General features: G+C 55.8%; 1 protein-coding gene and 1 long non-coding RNA gene across 5 annotated transcripts in view; both read right to left on the bottom strand.

Annotated features, from left to right (window-relative positions):
• Positions 1–1,019: 1,019 nt before the first annotated feature.
• LOC117066851 lies at positions 1,020–2,233 on the bottom strand. Its single transcript, XR_004430524.1, has 3 exons — positions 2,215–2,233; positions 1,648–1,780; positions 1,020–1,197 (listed from the first exon to the last, which is right to left on the bottom strand). It is a non-coding gene; the product is annotated as an uncharacterized LOC117066851 (long non-coding RNA).
• Positions 2,234–4,789: 2,556 nt separating this feature from the next.
• Positions 4,790–20,331, bottom strand: part of LOC117066849 (pleckstrin homology domain-containing family M member 1) — a 54,899-nt gene continuing 39,357 nt past the window's right edge. The window contains exons 8-13 of one of the 4 annotated variants that reach the window (XR_004430523.1): positions 17,727–17,872; positions 13,498–13,691; positions 8,056–8,119; positions 7,379–7,536; positions 5,910–6,194; positions 4,790–5,072 (exon numbers count right to left, since the gene is read on the bottom strand). Coding sequence is in view for 3 of the 4 variants with exons in the window: in XM_033182648.1 (XP_033038539.1) it covers positions 6,083–6,194; positions 7,379–7,536; positions 8,056–8,119; positions 13,498–13,691; positions 17,727–17,872 (674 nt within the window). In the remaining variant the exon portion in view is untranslated. Of the gene's footprint in view, positions 5,073–5,665; positions 6,195–7,378; positions 7,537–8,055; positions 8,120–10,473; positions 11,830–13,497; positions 13,692–17,726; positions 17,873–20,331 lie in introns of those variants that run through there. The other 3 variants (XM_033182648.1, XM_033182647.1, XM_033182649.1) reach the window with 3 other exon arrangements.

Raw genomic sequence — 20,331 nt, 5'->3', positions numbered from 1 at the left:
GCCTCGCTTTAGTCCTGCGTTGGGGAGATTGTGAGTAGTCTTGGTCCAAATCGACTAGGAGGGAAGCCTTGGCTTTAAAACAAGGGGTAATTGCCTGCTCCAAGGTTGACACCACGCTTGCCTAATAGTTGACTGAGCCTTATTTTTCCCGTCAGTTAAGTAGGAAGAACACCCCATTTACTGCCGCTACCCGGCCCTGTCCCACCTGGACGCCTCCCGCCCTCAGAGAATCCGCAGAGGGTCTCGTAGCACTGCCTTCCTCCAGGAGCTTGCGCCCCGGCCCCTGGGTCGGGGTTGGGATGCGGGCTCTGCACGGCGCCCAGCGAACAGCTCTACCTGGAGGCCGTTCCTGCCCCGCTTAGTCCAAGGGCCTTGGTGTGGGGGCCTCCGCTGTCAAGGCGGGGGAACCGGTTCTCTCGGTTTCTCTCTCCTTCCGCAGCTGCTTCAGCGCAGACGTGACCCCTAGCCTGGCCCGCCCCGCCCCCTGCTCTCCGGCTCTCACGCCACCCCCAAGAAAGACTGCCCACCTGCCCTGGGACCCCTACAGTGCCTCCACGAGAGTGGCCCCTGGAGAATGCGCTCTGAGATAGTGACTATCCGTGCGGAGTCCCAGAGCAGGGGCCCCCAGAGCTCTCCAGAGTGGTCACAAGCCCCTCTCCCGCCCCGGCTCCGGTGTGTCAGGGATGGGGGAGAGCCTAACTAAATCTGCCTGCGTCCCTCCACCAAAGCCATGAGTCGGTGGTCTTCTCCGGAAGTGCATGGCCCCTCCAGACTCCCACACTGACCACACCTCCTCCTGCCTCCTAAGGTGACCCGGACCAGGGGCCAGGAGACCGTCGCTGGCCGAGGCTGAGGGACCGAAGAAGCAGGGTCCAACCGGGGCCCCCGTAGGGCTCCTTAGCCACTTTGTCAAGGGTTCCTTGACGAGGAAAGGGAGTAAACTGAGTCACTATGCACACTGGGCCCTGGAGGCGGGGTCATCGAGCTGCCCAGAGCTGAGCCAACAAACCCCAAGGAGGACACTCCCCCAGCGCCCCTTCCCCCTGGACCCCGCAGCGCACTCACGTCGGCTGGGCGGGCCTCAGGGAGCCCATGGACTGGGTGGGCGGAGCCGGCGGTGGCAGCAGGTTAGGCCCCTACCATCGCCCTGGGCGGGGTTTCCAGGGGCGAGGCCGGAGAGGCTGCGCGGAACCGGAGCTGGCAATGGCAGCAAATAGGGACAGGGACGCTCAGGAGTGCTGTCACCGATACCCAAAGCAGCTGTGTCCGGGCGAGGCGAGGAGGAGCCTGAATGCCTCTGCTGGGGACCTTGCTGGGCATTGGGACGAGGCCCGGAGCAGAAGGCCGGGGCCGGGAGCCAGAAAGGCTGCGTCTGAAGGGGTGCTGGCTGGTTGCTAGCGGAGCCCAAGAAAGGTGGGGCTGCCCCTGCCCCGTGTCCCCCCTTCCCTTCTCCCCTTCTCCCCTGGGGATTTGCTGTCCCGGAGTCCCTGCGTCCCTCCCGCGCGCGGCTCTGGGAATGCCGAGTTGGGGCTGGTTGTCTCGTGTGGGCGTTCCTGTTCGCGGGGAGGTTATTCGCATCCTGAATCACCCACTGCGAGCCCTTCCAACCGGATTGCAGACCCGCCGCTCCAAGTCCACCTCCCCCACCGGGGCCTTTCCCGGTGTAGCCCGGCCGGGCCTGGAAAAACTCTGCGCGGGATTCCCAGCGCAGAGACGCCCAACGGAGCGCAGTGTCTCGGACTGGATAAGAAGGGGACCTAGTTACAGCTCCTTCGCCAACCTGGGGGAACACAGAGAAGGGGAGGGATTGGTGGGGGCCGGAGGATCTCTGGAGCACGAGATCGCACCCGTCGCCAGGAGGTCCCCTGCGTCCACCGCCCAGGCGACGCAAGCTACAGCGGCGTCAACGCCTAGGTCGGCACTGGGGGCCTGGGCCTGCTCCCCTCCCGCCTCCAGATGGAGGGCAGCCCTTCGGCTACCTTCTCCTCCCCGTGGGATGAGGCCTGCGCAGCTCCCGCCCTAGCACCGCCCTAGCACCGCCCTAGCACCGCCCTAGCACCGCCCTAGCACCGCCCTAGCACCGCCCTAGCACCGCCCTAGCACCGCCCGAGACAAGAGGAGCAGGCGCGAGAAGCTCCTTGGTGCGGACCCGCCACCTGCCGCACACTTTCCTCCCCATCCTGCCCCTTGCCCCACACCCACCCCACCTCCCACCTCAACCCCCGCTCGGCGGCCCACTGCCTGCCCGGGCACTTCGGGGCGTCCCTCGCCTCCACTTGTCCCAGTGGGTGCGCGTGGGCTCAGTGTCCAGCGCTCCCTACTCCACCGCGCGGTTCCTGCGCTGCCCGGTTTCCTATTCAGCAATATAACCAGGAAGGCACCGGTGGAGAGCGCCTGGCAGGACTTCCTCCCAGACTGGGTCTGGGCTGCAGTTGTGAGAGACAATCCCCGGCGTCCTAGCTTCCTGTCCCCACTGGGCCAGGCCAGCGCCTGAAGAGCGAAGACGCCACCCCCTCCTCTGCACTTCCCGGGATCCTTGGCCACACCTGGCTGTCTCCAGGGAGGAAGAGGACGCGGGGCTCAGATGGTGGGACTGAGGATGGAGGGAGCCTCCCCCGAGCAGCTTCTCTTGGCCAGGTTACCCTCCCACCATCCCCAACTCCCTCTTGATCCTCAGAAGGAGGGTCAGCCTCCAATCTGTCCACAGGGTAAACTCAGAACCACCTCCTAGAGGCCAGGAGGCTAGCCCCAGGGCCGTCTGCCTTGGGGGTCTTCTGTTTGGGAATTTTCTGCCTCTCTGGACAAGCTGCCTCGCCCTGATGTGACCCTGCACTCACTCCAGACATCACAAGCCCCAGCCCCAGCCCCAGCAGACCCCTTGCCCTCAGGGGCCCCAAAGAACAGGTGTGCCTGTGGACCTGGCTGTGTGTGCCAGGAGCTGGCTGATTCAGGCTAGTGTTCTGGGAGGAAGAGGGGCCCGCAACCCAGGCCATGGCCCCTCTTGATACCACCTCCTGGGGGCCCAGGGTTGGGTGGGAAGCTGAATCTGGCCACGCTAGTTCTGGAACTCCCTTACCTCTGTATCTTTGCCCCTGCTAGGCGTAGCCACCTGTGAGTCCCCACTTCCTCTGATAATCTCAGTGTGTCTGAGGCTTGGTGGCACCTCGGGACCCTCCAGGGTAGGCACACAGCAGAATTCGGCATCCGTCTTTGGTGCCCAACATGCTTAGAAAATAGTGACTGAAGAAATCTTCTCTCCCTCCCTACCTTTTACGTCCCTCCCCACCTGCAGCACAGCCAGGCAGCACTGGCAGTGGCCATGGTCTTTGGTGGGGTCAGGCTGGTATGATGCCCCACTCTGCTGCTTGGCAGCTGGTAGGCCTTGGGAGTTCTGCCTTATCTCTGCAGCTATCAATAGTAACACTCACTTCACTGGATTATTGGGAGAATTAAATGAGGTCCACTAAGCAGAGTTTACCACATGCCCAGCGCAGCTATTTTTTTTTTTTGAGACGGAGTCTGGCTCTGTCACCCAGGCTGGAGTGCAGTGGCACAATCTCGGCTCACTGGAACCTCCGTCTCTGGTTTAAGTGATTCTCCTGCTTCAGCTTCCTGAGTAGCTGGGATTACAGGCCCCTGCCATCATGCCCAGCTAATTTTTGTATTTTTGTACAGATGAGGTTTCACTATGTTGGCCAGGCTGGTCTTGAACTCCTGACCTCAAATGATCTGACTGCCTTGGCCTCCCAAAATGCTGGGATTACAGGCATGAGCCACCGCGCCCACCTATATCAGCTATTATGACACTTATGTGATGAGCTCTTGGGGGTTGGATTGAAATCTCCAAACCACCCCTCCTCCTTTAGGCAGAAGAGAAGGGGAAGTCACAGCTACTCGTGAGGCTGAGGCAAGAGAATTGCTTGAACCCAGGAGGTGGAGGTTGCAGTGAGTTGAGATCACGTCACTGCACGCCAGCCTGGGCAACAGAGTAACTCCATCTCAAAACAAACAAAAAAGTTGGGACATACCAGAATCACTGGGACACATTTAAAGCAGTGTGTAGAAAAAAAAAAAAAAGAAAAAAAGTTGGGGAGAAGGGGAAACAAGTGCCCTCAGAGGCACTTTGCTGAGGATGGAGAAGGGCTGAACCCATTGGCAGGGCAGAACCAGGTCACGTGCCGTGGCCCTCCACTGGGCCTCCCTTCCCCAGTTTCTCTTATCTTCTCTGGGCCTATCATCTGCTGTCCTTGGGGGAAGCTGCGGCAGCTAGATGGGCAGAGGATGCCAACTTGTAATCTGAAAGGGGACTTCAAGGACAGGAAATCTCAGATCTGAATGTTGTTTATTTCCATGTCATTTTACCGCAATCTGATTTCCCTGAGAATTAGTCTGTTTCCGAGGGCACCTTCGGGAAGAATCCTCACAGACCCAAGCCCTCCCCAGGCCAGTCTCCTGCCCACTCAGGGATGGGGCAATGAGGGCTCTGACGAGGCCAGGCTTGTGATGGAGAGTTAATGTGGGCCATGGCAGGTGCATAACCCAGCTCCCGGCTTAGGAGGCATTGGCATCTGGGCACGGGTGTGTGCCATGACCCGAAAAAGCTGTGCACAGCCTCCACTTGCCTGCCACTGCCGCTTCTGTTCTGCTGCACAGGCATCCAGCTCCAAGGCTGGGTGGGTGGCTCAGCAGCCGATCGCCCCCAGGGAGGGGTGAGGGTGGACTCATCTCTGACAGTGACAGGGGGATCTCCACCTGAGGCCTCAGACTCCAAGCTGAGCGCAGGTAAGACAGCTAGGACTGAGGGCCTGCTGGGTCCAGGAGAGGTGGGGGAAGGCGACAGACAGACCAGCAAACCCACATTTCCCCGAAGCCTGGAGGGTCTGAACTTCACTTCAAAAACAATTCCAGGCTCCCACCCCAGCCCCAAGGCCCCTTCAAAGGCAGTCCTGCTCCGGGGAAGTTCTTCAGTCTCCATGTCCTGGCTGGGCAAGTTCAGTGATGCTTTGGGAATTCATGGCTTTGTGAGGCCGTGGCTGCATCCACAGGGCAGCTCCCCTGCAAGCCCCGCACAGCTTAGGGCGAAGGACCGGGTCACTTCTCCACAGTGCAGGGCCAGGCTGCCTGCCCTCTCTGGGGTCCTGCCTGTCTGTGCCCTGGCAGGGGTCAGTCAGGCACAGAGTGTGACCCCGGGCGCCCACCGAGGTGGGCCTGGAGCATCTGCAGCAGCGCCCCAGTCTATAGAGGAGTGAGGATCGGGGGTGGGCAAGACAGTGACCCTCCCTAAACCGAGGAGGGCTCAAAGTGCTGACAGTGCTGCTTTCCAGTCGCTTCTCCTTCTCCTAATGGGGCCAAGGCCCCGGGCTAGAGAAGAGCTAGGGGCTCTGACGCTGAGAAAGGGGTGGGCTCAGCTGGCGAGAGTGGGGAGTAAAGAGGAGACAGACGAAGTGGGGTCACCAGGACTGGCCCTCCCCTGCTGAGGGGGGTTTGGCACTGGCAATGAAGGCAAGGAAAGGCACCGGGTGGGCCCTGTCCCAGCAGTGGCCTGCCCGCCAGCCACCCACTGCCTCTAGGCTAGGCCTGAATGACTCCCGTGCATCCGCTGGGGGTGAGAATGTCTTGATTTCTTGGGTGACTCGCGTAGGGTCACCAATAAAAAAATACTTTCTGTTGAAATATGAATGGGAAAAACCCACCTTAAAAAACTAGACCTTTTAATCAGGAATGTGGAATTGAAAATGCTCCCCAAGCCTCCTTTCCACAGTGTTTGGGCAGCCCTAACGGAGGTGCCGGGACGCTGGTGAGCCAGGGCCTGGTGAGTAAAAGACCCTGTCTGCCCAGAGACAGGGAGCATCTGGTGGTGGCCACGCCTCCTGCAGCAGAGGGGTGGTGAGGGGGCCAGGGGACATCACGGGGGCTTCCTGGGCTTTCTCTGGAAGGCCGGTGCTCTGGTCACATCTGAGGGTCTTCCTGACAAGGGGACACAGCTGTGATATGGTGAGTATCCTGGGCTGATGGCAAACCCAGCTGGGATGGCTGAGCTGCACTCACCCTCGGCCTTCAGAGCGGGGTCAGCAGATGGGCATCAGGCGAAAACATTCTGTTCCTGGTACTTGCGCCGGCGGGCACAGCGGGGGCAGCCCTTCTTCACCACAGCCTGGCAGCTCTGGTGGAAGACGGTCTTGCACTCGGCACACCTGGGGAGACAGCAGCACGCCTGCTGGTGCCAGCTGGGCTGGAGGTTGCCCTGTGGCCACGCTGGCCAGCGCTTTTGACCAGAACCCATGATACGGCTGTGACGTACTGTGTAACCCATGCACGCATGCCGTGCCTCTCCATTCCGGAACAGGAGATTCTCGAAACAGTGCTTACCGATATGTCACACAATGCACACGGATTTTCTCTGTACTATTGCAGTTTTTAATAAATCCTGCTTGAAATTCATTAAGGATTTATTGTATTTAAAAACATTTACTTATTTTTAAGACAGAGCCTCCCTCTGTTGCCCAGGCTGGAGTGCAGTGGCACGATCTCGGCTCACTGCAACCTCTGCCTCCCGGATTCAAGCAATTCTCCTGCCTCAGCCTCCCAAGTAGCTGGGATAACAGGTGCCCACCACCACACCTGGCTTACTTTTGTGTTTTTAGTGGAGACGAGGTTTCACCATGTTGGCCAGGCTGGTCTCGAACTCCTGACCTCAAGGGATCCACCTGCCTTGGCCTCCCAAAGTGCTCGGATTACAGGCATGAGCCACCACGCCCGGCCAAGATGGTATAATTTTAAAAACTCAGCCCCAGGCCCATTCAGGGCTGAATCCCGGCCAGTGGACACCGACAGAAAAAGAACTAATGTTCCCAGTTCAGTTTTCCACTCCCACATGGGTTGCAGGAAGTCTGGACAAATTTTTCCATTGAGAGGTTGCTGATAATGAGCAATAACTGGGAACAAGAGTGATCATTTCAGCAACAGATGCAGTGGCAGTGGCAGGTACCACCCAGCAGGTGCCCACTTTGTGCCTGGTCTCATGCCAACAGTGCAGGGCAGTAACTCATACAATCCTCTTCAACCCATGCATACACTGTGGCTTCAGCAGGCTCCACTCAGAGAGCCGGCAGCCACCTCTGGGAAGACAGATGGTTCTGCAGAGGCAGAGGAGTCCTGGGAAAGCTTGTCTTGTCTCTTGAGCTGGACCGGAGCTGGCCATGACTGCCCAGGGCATGGGCTGTCCCAAACAACTGCACCGTCCCTTGGCACGGCACAAAGCCGATGTTCAACATGCTCCTGCCCATAAAGCGAGGACTGCTGCCCTGAGTGCTTGGGCCAGGCTGTGGGTGTGGGGAAGGGTGGGGCTGGGAGACGGCTGGCTGGGTGTGCCACATACCTGACTGTGGTGTCAAACTCAAAGGGGAAGATGATGTCGTGGTGCTGGCAGATCTGGCAGATGAAGCCGCGCTGGGTGCACAGGTCGCAGTGGTAGACATGCTGGGAGGCAAATTCGATCAGGGCCTTGAGGAATCCTTCATATACCCCATCTGCAATCTGCGGAGGGCAAGTAGGAATCCTTCATACACCCTGTCTGCGATCTGTGGGGGGCTGGTAAACTGAGGCCCCAGGCCTTCCAAGCACCTGCACTGAGGCGCCATGGCACCCTGCCTGGAGAACTTCTACCCCTAGTTTCCACGTGGGCAAGAAAAGAAAACCTCCCTGAGTCAGGCTGAGCAGTGCCAGCGTCCAGCCTGTGGGCACTGAGGTCACTCAGGGCTAATGGGACTCAGATGAGACCCGACTCCATTGAACCCTCCCCCTGGGGAAAGGAGTATTCCAAACTCTCTTCCTGTGATCCTGGGGTTGCTGGAGTGCTTGCTTATTCCAGGGTGCTGGGGGTATCCGTCCCTGCCCAGGAAGCTAGGGCAGCAGGGCAACCCACTCAGAGCTGCAGAAAAGCTGCAGACTGCTGTCTTCAGTAAACTACAGACACCCCCTCCCATCTTCCTTGCTGACTTCTCCCGGAATGAAGTCTCTCTGGAGGTCTGGGCGGGGGACGCAGAACACTCTCACCTGCTGGAGGTCAGCAACACTGAACCTATGCGGAGACTCCAAGAGGTAATTCCTGTGGTTGAGCCTTCAAACAAAACACAAGTGATTCTTTAGAGCAGTTTCCAAGACCCGGGCCAACCTGTGTTGTTTGTTTTCATTCCCCTGGCGCTGCTCACCAGACAGACACCTGCCGCCTGGGCGGGGCAGGGGCTAGGAGCGTAATTCGGCCTGCCTGGGCTTGGGGCCTGGTCTTCAAGGTAACTAACTAGCTGGTGGACCTTGGGCAAGTTACTCAACCTCTCTGAACCTTGGGTTTCCCTCTCTGGGAAATGGAGTTGTCTGGATTAAGTAACTTATTTAAAGCATTTGGCTTGGTGCCGAGCTCACAGTAAACACATAATTAATCATGAGGAGGATGGGTGCAGACACCTGGAACCTTAGACCCGGAACTGGGCTAAGAGCTTCATACGCATTCATTCATTTGATTCTCACAATAATCCTGTGAGGCTGGTACTATCACAATCCCAACTGAGAAGAGGAAATAGGTTAAAGCACTTGCCTGAGGTCACACAGCTAGTAGGCAGGAGAGCTGGAGTTTGAACATAAGGGCCTGGCTCCAGAGCCTGCACCCCTGTCTACCTGACAAATGCCTAGAGATGCAGGTTGTCATTATTGCCACCATTACATACCAGGGACAGTGCTGGGGACAGTAATGCACAGGATATGGCCTCTGCCCTCCTGTTTGGCCCCTGGTTTGGCTGAGGGACAGACATTAAAGTGTCTGGTTTCAGTGCTACACGAGAGCAACTGAGACGTGTCCTAAGTATAGCAGATCCCATTTCAGAGGTGGCGGGGACAGCAGAGAACAGGGCTCAGCCGCCAATGCAGCTCTAGTTTCCACCACACCAATGGGAGGGATCCAGCGGGCCCCATCCTGATGGAGAGGAAACACCTGCAGAAGGTCCCCTGGTGCAAAACCTGCCTGGCCTGGCTGTGTGTGTTTGTGTGGGTACTGGTGGTGGGAGGTTACTCCAAGTCAGAGGATGCTTGGGAACCTGCCCCAAGATGCCCCAGACATCTGGGGACAGGATGGTGCCAGCCCTGGGTCTGGGCCTCCTGGGTGCAAGCTGTGGAGCATCTGGAATGGGGGCTTGGCCTTGTCCCAGCTGGTGGCCTCAGCTGTGGTCCAGGGGACCCCAATCCGGGGTAGAGACGGTGAGTCCCACCAAGCAGCCATATAGGCCAAGATGCCAACTGGCCCCTCAGTTTACCATGCTGGTGTCCCCAGTAAAATTCCTGCACTCTAGGAAGGGAAGCTGCCATTTGTCACCAAGAAAACATGGGACACAGCAGGCGGGGGGACACAGGTTGGCCCTGAGCTGGCAGGAGTGTGGGCTGATCTGGATGGAGAATTAGCTTTGCCATCCATCCTCTGACCATAGTCGTGGAAGCTCTGGGAGCCCCTGTGCCCTGGGCCTGTCACCCTCTCAGCAAGGACTTGCAACTGGCTTCTCCGCAGTGCTCAATCAAGGCCAGAGGGGAGAGGGTGCTGGCCCAGGGGTGAGACGCCACTTCCTCTCCTGGCCTCCAGGAAAGACACTCTCGTGCACTGGGGCACAGCCAGGCCTACTTGGGGCCTCAGTTTCTCCACCCACACAATGAGGAGAACTCTTTGTCCTCTGGCATGAGGCTGGGAAAGAGACCACAGGAATCTGGAGGGCTCTCTAGGAGAGAGGAAAATGAGGAGAGGTCAAATCTTAGCTCCTGGAACCGATGAAGTGATGGGGAAGGAGAGGGCCAGGCAAGGGCTGGAAGATCAGGGGGACATGGGTGGGGGCCTGGGTGCCACCTGCCTCCTGAGCCCTGGCTCCTCCTCTAACCACCGCTCCCTGGCCGTTGGGAGGGACACCGAGGTATGGTGGGTGGACAGGGTGTGGGGCATTTCTGTGATGGCTTCCTCCCAAGGGCTGGAGAGGACACTCTCAGGGGCTTCTCTGGCTCTTGGAGTCAGGTCCTAGGTCTGCCGGAGAGAATCCGGCCAGGTAGCTGCCACTAGTGCAGGACAGCTCCTCCCTGACTTCCCGTCCCACATCCAAAACCTGCCCATGCCTCAGCTCTCTCCTCCTCTCAACCTTCCCTCTGGCTGACTTGGTCCAGGCCCAGCTCCCTGGTGTTAATTATTAACACCAGCTGCCACCCAGGGCTCTCCCCTTCACCAACTGCACTCTGCTGGGGCCAGAATGGTCTTTTTGTGTGTTGTTTTGTTTTTGAGATGGAGTCTTGCTCTGTCTCCCAGCCTGGAGAGCAGTGGCATGATTTTGGCTCACTGCAAACTCTGCCTCCTGGGTTCAAGTGATTCTCCTGCCTCACCCTCCCTAGTAGCTGGGATTACAGGTGCCTGCCACCACGCCCGGCTAATTTTGTATTTTTAGTAGAGACGAGGTTTCGCTATGTTGGCCAGGCTGGCCTCAAACTCCTGACCTCAGGTGATCCACCCGCCTTGGCCTCCCAAAGTGCTGGGATTACAGGCGTGAGCCACCGTGCCTGGTCTTTTCAGAGTGGTCTTTTCTAAGCCGTTGATCAGAAGTGATAGCCCCGTGCTCAAAACCCTTCAATGGTTCCCCACAAGTAGCAGATCAAATCCCAAGGCCTTGAGGGCCCTTTGAGTTCTGGCCCCTGTACCCGAAGCCCAGCTGCCCAGAGCCCCTCAAGGGCGTCAGTGAGCTGTGCTCCGGCCAGCCTCTTGCTACCGGTCCCTTAGCCAGGAAAGCCAGGTTCTCCCCTGCCCTTTCTACTCTTTCCTCATTTTTCTAAACCCCAGTTCAACAGACACACAATGCTACTGGTGTTGTGGCAACATGTGTGTGTGGATGGAATGAGGTGCAGAAGCAGGTGGTGGTGGGCTCTGAGAAGGGCTGACTGAATGGTCTGCTTTATTCCCTTTCATAAATGCCCCTCACTTGAAACACTGATCTTTGTAAAGAAGAAAAACATGTTAGAAGAAAAAAGGAAAAGAACTCTGTGTGCCCTCAGCTCAGATGCCATCTCCTCTGGAAGCTCCTTTGGCCCCTGCCAAGGCTGGATAAGGTGCCCTCAGGGCACACACAATGCTAACCCAGGGCCATCTGTGGCCCAGACTCTGGGTCCCTCATGCAGCTCTCACCACTGTTTAGGAGGCCACAGGAATGGAGGAATCACTGGCCCATTTTATAGATGGGAAAGCTGGACCCAGAGAAGTGAAGCAACTTTCCTGAAGCACAGTGGGTGAGGGGCTCCCATATGGTTTCCCCTGCCCTATGCTGTTTCCATGGGACTTCCACAGGCATGGGAAGCAGGCTGGACACATAGCAGGAGTACAGCGCTGCTGCCCAGGGACAAAGCAGGAGGGCTAGGGAGAGAGACAGGGCTGCCCCTGGTGCCCGCAGAGACAGGTCAGTAAAGCCAATGAACAAACTCTCAGCAGGGTGGGGACGGGTGTATGGGGCTGGGGCCCACAACCCACCCCACAGGCACCTGGTCTACACAGGTCTGCAGGCCTGTGCAAGTACTTGGCTCCTTGACCAAGGAGGGTGATGAGGCCCCACCCGATCCCAGAGATTTCACCACCTGGTTAGGTGGGCAGGAGGACAGTCTCTCTGGACTCTCAGAGGTAGGGAGTGAGTCAGCGCTTGCCAAGAGGTGGAGACCCAGTCACCTTTGGATGCTTGGGATGGCCAGAGCCTTCAGGGGTGAAGCCTTCTAGGGTCTAGGGTCCCACATGGTAGGTCCCCAGAGGGCTTTCTGTTCTTTCAGGCCCTGCAGAGGAGACCAAGGCTCAGCTGGCAGCTGTGGGGCCAGATTCTCCTCTTTGCCTAGGGGAGAGCCCCCGTAGCACCCCTTGAGAGCCCCTGCTCGGGGCACACCCTGGCCTTGAGGAGGCCCGGCTCTGGAAGCACTGCAGCCAGGATGGAAGAGGCAGTCTTCAGAGAGGCGCTCTCTAGGCCAGCCCTGTGGTGAGGGAAGGCCAGACGGAGGAACCTGGAGGGGCTTGTGAGTGGTCCCTGCCCCCAGAAACCCAGAAGAGGTGGACTCAAAGCCCATGCTGGGCAGTAGGCACCGGCAGGCTTCTCCACATAAGGTCTGCCCTCCTGAGGGTGCTGGGAGAGCATAGCCCTGGGAAGACTATGGCCTGGGCTGTGACCTGAGGACTAGGAAGCATTTATGACAGGAATGGAGAGACCTGAGTCCCTGTTGAAGCCCAGCATCACATCCCATTCCTGAGCACCAAAGGCCCCAGGCCCTTGGTGAGAGAAGCTTCCTGAAGGGCATCCTGAGGGCCCTGCCCCCATCACGTCTTCTTTGGAGAATTTCAGGAGGGAAGCTGGCATGGGCCAGATGACTGGCTGGGACGGGGAAGAGGTGGGGACATCTGGCCCTCGCCTGCCTCTCGCCACACTCCCCACTTCCCTCCTCACCATAGCCAAAGTTCTCTCTGGGCTTTCCACCGACGGTGCCTTTGTTCATGGCCTGTGCGTGCTATTCCTTCTGTCTGCAACGCTGTTTCCCCCTTTGCTTCTCCTTTCTAATTCTTCCTAATGTTTCAGGTCTCACCTTAGAAGTCACTTCCTCCAGGAAGTCTTTTCTGCTTTGTCCTCCTCTCATCTGGGCTGGATGTCAAGCCTCTGTGGTTCCAGGACATCCTGCCTCTCACCCTCACCCCCAGATGCAGTTGCTGACTTCCCCACCTATCTCCTCTCACCCTCACCCCCGGATGCAGTTGCTGACTTCCCCACCTATCTCCCTCTCACCCTCACCCCCGGATGCAGTTGCTGACTCCCCACCTATCTCCCTCTCACCCTCACCCCCGGATGCAGTTGCTGACTTCCCCACCTATCTCCCTCTCACCCTCACCCCCGGATGCAGTTGCTGACTTCCCCACCTATCTCCCTCTCACCCTCACCCCGGGATGCAGTTGCTGACTTCCCCACCTATCTCCCTCTCACCCTCACCCCGGGATGCAGTTGCTGACTTCCCCACCTATCTCCCTCTCACCCTCACCCCCAGATGCAGTTGCTGACTTTCCCACCAGTCTTCCCTGCCAGGCCAGAGGCTTCCGGTGGGTCGGCCCTGGCTCTGCCCTGCTCAGTGTTGGAGCCCACATGCCTCGCCAGGTGTGCAGTGCTTAGCATGTTCTCAGTCCATGTTTTTGAGTAAACAAATGGTTACATGAACAAAACCCCAAAATCACCCCCAAAAGATGTGATTATTTCCCAGGCCCAATGGGAAGCTCTCTGCCCAGGTTTCCTCCAGGTGGACGCCTTGCCCTGGGCCCTGCCCCTGTGTGTGTGTGCGTGTGCATGAGTGCCTGCATGTGTGTGCATATCTATGCATTTGTGTATACATGTGTGCACGCGTGTGTGTACATGTACATATATGTATGTGTGTTTATGTGCACACACACACATGCACGTAGAGGTTGCTTACCTCTTGCTGAGCTCCTTCAGGGCGCCGCTCCGGCACAGGCCCAGGTAATCCCCCAGGAGCTTCAGCTGCTCCCGGCTCCTGCCAATGAGGTGCATCCGCTCCACATGCTCGTACAGAGACGCGTTCACCATCTGCAGGTTGATGAGGGGCTGGGCCTGGATCTGTGTCAGAAACTTCAGGGCCTGTCTGCAGATCTGGGGGTACCACCAGGCATTGGGGATGGGAAGGAATGGCTGTTCAGTGAGCACTGCCCGGCCAGGTACCACATGACCTGCTCACTTACCTGAGAGGCTATCTTCATTTTACAGATGGGAAACGGAGGCTCAAGGAGATCAGGAGATTTGGCTAGGGTCACCCAGCTTGTAAATGGTACAGTCAAGCTCTGAACCCAGTTTATCTGACTCCCAAACCCGCTCTCCCTTTAATGGCAAGGGGCACTGCCCCCTCTCCAACCATGCTGAGATGAGGGAGGGACTGCTCTGGTAACACCCCCTCCCTCTGGGCCTCACAGATCCTTCCCACTCTTTCCTGTCCTCCTGGCCCCTACTTCCCCCCACTAAAGGAAACAGGCACTCCCCTCTGTGCCCTGACTCAGGAACCAGGTGACGGGCTGAGTCAGGCTCCAGCCACAGGAAGCTACAGATCAGACACAGCTCACCAACAGGCTTCCCTGAGCTCCCTCGGCTCACACCAGCAGCAACACCAGGGCTCCGTGTGCAGCTGAGTGATCCGTCTCAGTCTCTCCCGGCTGACAGGGTGTTGAAGGTTCTACCCTTGGCCCTGATCCTAATACCAACGCCAATAATCGAGCACCTACTATTTGCAAAACACTGGGCCAGAAACTTGACCACATTATCCCTTCATCCTCAGAACAACCTGTTAGGGAGGGTGTCCCTGTCCCCGTTTTCTAGATGAGGAAACAGAGGCTTAGAGGAGCTAACGTGGCTTATACAACCTGCCGGCAGAACCTGTCAGGTCTGAGCTGAGGTGTCATCTCTGAACACCAGGCTGCTGCACTAACCAGAAGGCCCTCCCCTGCAGTGGCCTCGCTGCATTATAAGGACGGAGGAGCCATTCTCCACAGCCAAAAAGTGCATAGTGGTTACAAGTCTGGCCCAGCTCAGATCTTTAACATCTTAACTAGTTTTTTCATTACATATTTTATTTCTGGTGGTTTTGTTTTTGATACTATTATAAATGATTATCTTATAAAATAGTAATTTGTTTGTTGATGTATAGAAATGAAATTGATTTATTTGACTGTCTTATCCAGCAACGTTTTCAGATTCTAATAAATTGTGTAGGCAAAAAAAAAAGTCTGGCTTCGGAGTCAGAACAGAATTGAATCCTGCCTCCACCACTTTATACCTATATGACCTGGTGAAGCTTATCCCGCTCTATGACTCAATTTTTTCATCTGTAAAATGGGGAAAATGAGAGCAACTAAGTCTCACTGGTTTGGGGCCTTTTCGTTCGCTGCTGCTGCTTTAGTGCTGAGGCCCGGCACTCGGCAGGATGTCAGCCCAGGACTAAGGCTTCTTTCTCATGGGATTATTTTGAATTCAGATTAAGAGGTATTCCAGGAGAGCTCCTGGCACAGGGCCTGGCAGGTGGCACATCCCCAGTAAATGTGAGCTGCTATCAGTTGCTGTGTGAGTGCCTGGTGTGGCCCTGTTGTCCCCTTGAGGGCTGGGGGACGAAACTGGCCTTCAGGAGACCTACCCCTGTATCTGGGGGCTGAGGGGACCTCTGACGTCTTGTCTCCCAGCTCCACCAGCATCTCTCACCTCCCCCAGCAATGGACAACCTCTTATTTTCCTATAGCCTGGGGCCCTGAGGTACCAGCCCCCCAACCCAGGGAGAGCCCAATGGCAAACTCCTGGTGACTTGGGTGACTTCTCTAACCCTAACTCAGTTCTTCCCATTACTTGGCCCCAGGCCTTGGGTGAGGCTCTGATGAAATAACACACAGGAATGTGTGCGGAACACTGCCAAGCACTGCGGATGGGCAGGGGCTTTGTGCTCCCCAGCGACTGTTCCTATCCTGTGGGAATGGAAGAGACAGACAGAGAGAAGCCTCACCCCTGGGCTGACATCCTGTCAGTGCCAGCCAGGCCTCAGCACAAGTGGGTCAGCCAGAACAGCAATGGTGAACAATAAGGCCCCAAACCCGTGGGACGGCCACTTTCTATCTTGAATTTCCCTGTCTTTCCTAGGCCAGCAATTTTTGAGAGGGAGAGCAAGCTGAGGATTTCCTGATCTCAGATATGCCTAGAGAAGGACTGTACTTTTCTAGTTAGAAAAGGAAGTGGCACAAGGATGAGGGCAGTGAATAAGGAGATGGCTCAATGGAAGTATCAGGGTCCTGTAAATACTGAACATGTTTTATGATCAAAGGGTTGTTTGCATTTTTTGGTGATTTTGAGGTTTAATTTCCTCTATATGGTTAAATATTTAACACTGAGAGCAGGGGTGGGGACAAGGCAAACAACAAAAAAATCAAAATGAAGCCAACTTCTGTGGGGTTTCCCCATTCCAGGGAGGTGGAGGCTGAGGTAGAACTGACTGAAAGAGTCACCTTCCCTGCACTATGATGAGGACACAGCCACACATCAGGACTACATAGCTGGCAGGCCCTGACTCTCCAGAGGAGCAAACAGCTTCTTCCTTGTGTTTCTGTGTCTGTCTTAAAAGAAATCTGTGCCTTGGAAGAAAACCAAATTTGCACCCCTTGAGGCAGACACTGACCAAGTGAATTAGGGAGATGGGTGGGTGAATAGGCAGGAGGTGTGATAGGCCCCAGGGAGAGAAAGGACACTGTTCTAACTGACAGGCACACACTGCCACACCTGCCCTCCCAACAGCCCCACCACAGACGCTGTTGTTAATCCTCCTTTTACCGATGAGGAAGCTGAAGCTAATTTGCTCATGGTAATATAGCTAGGAAAGTGGCTAAGTTCAGCTGGAGAAAAGGAAAATTCTGAAAGACTTTAGGGTACATCTTATTCAAAAGCATTTGGTGAACATAAAAAATTAGTATTATACCCAAGGTATAATATTAAGTGAACCAAGCTTCTTATAAAGCAGTATGAGTCCTGTCTGATCCCAACTTTATAAAAAATAGATGCATATGTCAATAAATGCACAGAAAAGGGTATACCCCAAAATGTTAATAATGGTGACCTCTGGGTTACGGCACAGAATTTTGATTGGTCTTTGGGCTTTTCTGTAATTTTAAAATGTTAAACAATAACCATGTATTCTCTTAATAATGGGGGGAGCCACAGAAAAAGTGCTTTTCAAACATGAAATAAATATGCCCATGCAGGGCCTGCAGGGGGGTGCAGTCATCTGGGCCTCATAGGGTTGGCAAAGGCAAGGATGACTGCTCCAAGGTATAGCCAGCTCGCTGGCCAGCCCATCTACCCATCCACCTACGTATTCACCCATCCACCCAGCCATATACCCACCGTCTACCCATCTACCCATTCACCTACCCATCTACCCATCTACCTACCCATCCACCTACCCACCAGCCCATCCACTCATCCACCTAACCATTTACCCATCTGCCTACCCAGGCACCCATCCACCTACCTATCCACCCATTCACCAATCTACCCAACTACCTACCCATCAACCCATCCACCATTCACCTACCCATCCATGTAGCCACTTGCTCATCCACCTACCTACCTGCCCACCCACCTAGCCATCCACCTAGCCACCTGCTCATCCACCTACCTACCTGCCCATCCACCTAACCATCCACCTAGCCACCTGCTCATCCACCTACCTACCTGCCCACCCACCTAGCCATGCATCCATCTACCTATCTAATCTATTCTATCTATTCTTTCTTTCTATCTATCTATCTATCCATCTATCTATCTATCTATCCATCTATCTATCTATCTATCTATCTATCTAACATTTATCTGCTGGTACCTTAAGCAGTTATGTTTGTAGCTTCAGGAAACCATCCTCAGACTCCCTCCTGGGGACTAAGACAGCCACCGACACAGCTCTGCCCAGGGCTGTGGACAGGCACCAAGCTTTTCTCTTGGTTAGCTCCCCCACATCAGTGCCTGAACCAGTGACCCCAGCTTCCCTTGTTTAGAGGAACCAAACTCCTCTAAACAGATGAACAGCAGCAGCAAAGAGGAGTGAACACCCCTCTGTCCCTCAGCAGCCCTGAATGGCTGTGACAGGCTGGGCTTGAGACTTACCGGGCGCTTGGTGAGGTCCCAGTTGTGGATGATCCTGGCCGGAATCACTGAGGCATCGTCTTGGTGGCAGATGTCACAGTAATAGAGGCCAGAGAAGGCACAGAGCTTGGGTCGTACAAAGGAGAAGCCGATCTGCCGGGAGCAGCCTGGGGAGATGGGTAGAGAGTGAGTGGTGTGGCCAGAGTCAGCTCCTAGTAACTTGGGAGCTGCTGTGGTGGAAAGGATCTGCTAATTTTGTTTTTAAAGGTAGGTACAAACACAAGAATAACCACTCATATTTCCACCACTCAGAACTCCCCTACTAACTAATCTTTACAACAACACACTGTAAGAACAATCATTTTACAGCTGAAGAAATGGATGCTCAGAGAGGTTAGGAAATCTGTCTGGTCACATAGTGATGAAGTGGCGTGGCCGGCATTCAGATCTGGGTTTGGCTGGTTCCAGAGCCTGCGTTCTGCTCCATTACTCCTTGCTGCCTGTGTCCAGTGTCCCCACTGCTGGCTTGGCAATGCCAGCCTCCTCTAGGTCCACCCCTCCACTCGGGCCCCAGAATGGAAGCAGCAGAGTAGGGGCTGTGGCGAGCAGCGAAGCAGCTGGGGGGCAGGGACTGGGGTCGGGGATGGCAACAGGGAGTGGATGGGCAGCCAGCAGGGGGCAGGGGAGTCCACATAGTGTTGGATGCCTCGGGACTGTGGGGCAGGACTGGCTTCGGCCCCCTTGTTGGAGGCGTCTCCACAGCTGGGGCCAGTGGGAATGGGGGTGGGGTGTGCCCTGGGCAAAAAGCAGAGGCCCTGACTCAAATTCTGAACATGTGTCGACTCCTCCAGGGGCAGGCAGAAGGGTCCCCAGGGCCTTGAGACCATAGGGCGGGCTGTGTTGCTCACCAGCTGCCTCACCTTGACCTTCATCTCATTTCTCAAAGCTCCATTTGAGTGACTGTAAAATTCAGTCACTACCAGCTATTCTGTGGGGTTATTACAAAGCTTAAATGAGACAAGGTTCTGCAAGTACCCTGCAAATTATGAAATACAACCCAGATGCCAGTGGTTGGTGTCTGCCACTGAGCCATGCCTGCTGGGTAGAAAGGAAACCCAAACTCCCTGGTGGCACAGTCCCACCTGCTGGTGGGTGGCAGCCATGGTGAGAGTTACCCCTGCAGCATTCACACCCACAGGCGAGAAACCCTTTCTCGCAAGCCCTGGAGTCCCGGCCCCCTCAGAGCCTGGCCCCCACAGGCTGAAGAGCAAAATGTGAGTGCTGGGGCAGGAGGGGGAGAGGCCAAGTGAGGCTTGCAGGTGTTTTCTGCAGGAAGCTCTGTTCTGCCTAGCTTCTCCCATCCTCCTGGGGCCAACCGCAGACCACTTCCTTTCAGAAGCTTGAAGCAGGCTTCCCTCCAGTCTGCGCCAACAGGACAGCTCCCAAACCAAGGCTCAGCTTCTTGCTCTGGCCTTCTGCAGCAGGGCAACCCCCTCACAGGTCACCTGAGGGTCCCATGGTGATGGGACGCCATCTGCCCCTGGATGGTGGGGGCAGTGGGAGGAGCTAACAATGGAATGTGGGCAGGGGGATGTCACGCACCCTTGAATAATACCCTAGGGATGCCCTCTAGGGTCCTGCCTATGAGGACAGGCTCTGGGGCCTGACGGTCAAGGTCCCAATTCTGCCTCTGGCCAGGCATGGTTGCTGACACCTGTAATCCCACACTTTGGGAGGCTGAAGCAGGAGGATCACTTGAGCCGAGGAGTTCAAGACCAGCTTGAGCAACATGGGGAGACCCCATCTCTACTAAAACGAACAAACAAACAAAAAAGGAAAATTCTGCCTCTGCCACTTACTAGCTGTCTGAGCTTACTGGCAGACACCAACCAGGTACTTACCAGCTCTGTGCTTCAGTGTCCTCCCCTATCAACAGAGGTGATAATAGTAGCACCTATCTCTACAGGGTTGTTATGAGACTTAAATGAGATAATCCAAATAAAGCAGCTGGCCCAGTACCCAGCACAGAAGTATTAGATTTGATGATGAGGAAGACATAGCAGATGTACTGACTTGGAATAACATCCACAGTGTAGGAAAAAACCAAGTTGCAGAACAATATATCCAGCGCTCAACACAGCAGCCAAGAGCCCCGTGTGCCCCCTTTAAATGTAAATGAATTTAAATGGAAAATTCAATTGCCTAACCACACTAGCCACACTTTAAGCACCTGGTAGCACCATGTGTCTCACAGCTATGGCACTGGACACACAGATCTAGGAAATTTTCATCATCACAGTTCTATTGGGCAGCACTGAATAGCACCAGCCCATTTTTGTAATTTAAAAAAAAGGGTGTACACTTATAAAAGCAGCAGAAATATTTGGAAGCATACCATGCCCCTGCTCTGAAAGAACAGGATAGTAGAGCAAGAAGAAAATGAAGTGGGCTGGGACTCCCTGAGCAGCGCAGTGAGTGGCCAGCCTGCTGACCATCAGTGGGAGGTGGCAGGAGAGGGATGGGTGAGCAGGGCCGACTGCCTATGAGCGGAGCACTGGCCCCAGCGGGGGCTGGGGAGGAGCAGAAGCTGCAGGGCAAGCCTCATCTGTGGCCTCATCCCTAGGGG

The sequence above is a fragment of the Trachypithecus francoisi genome, unplaced genomic scaffold (assembly GCF_009764315.1).
Source record: "Trachypithecus francoisi isolate TF-2019V2 unplaced genomic scaffold, Tfra_2.0 Lachesis_group20, whole genome shotgun sequence".
Lineage (NCBI taxonomy): Eukaryota > Metazoa > Chordata > Mammalia > Primates > Cercopithecidae > Trachypithecus > Trachypithecus francoisi.
Note: the sequence above shows the minus strand (reverse complement) of the source record. Positions and strands in the feature narration are given on the sequence as shown.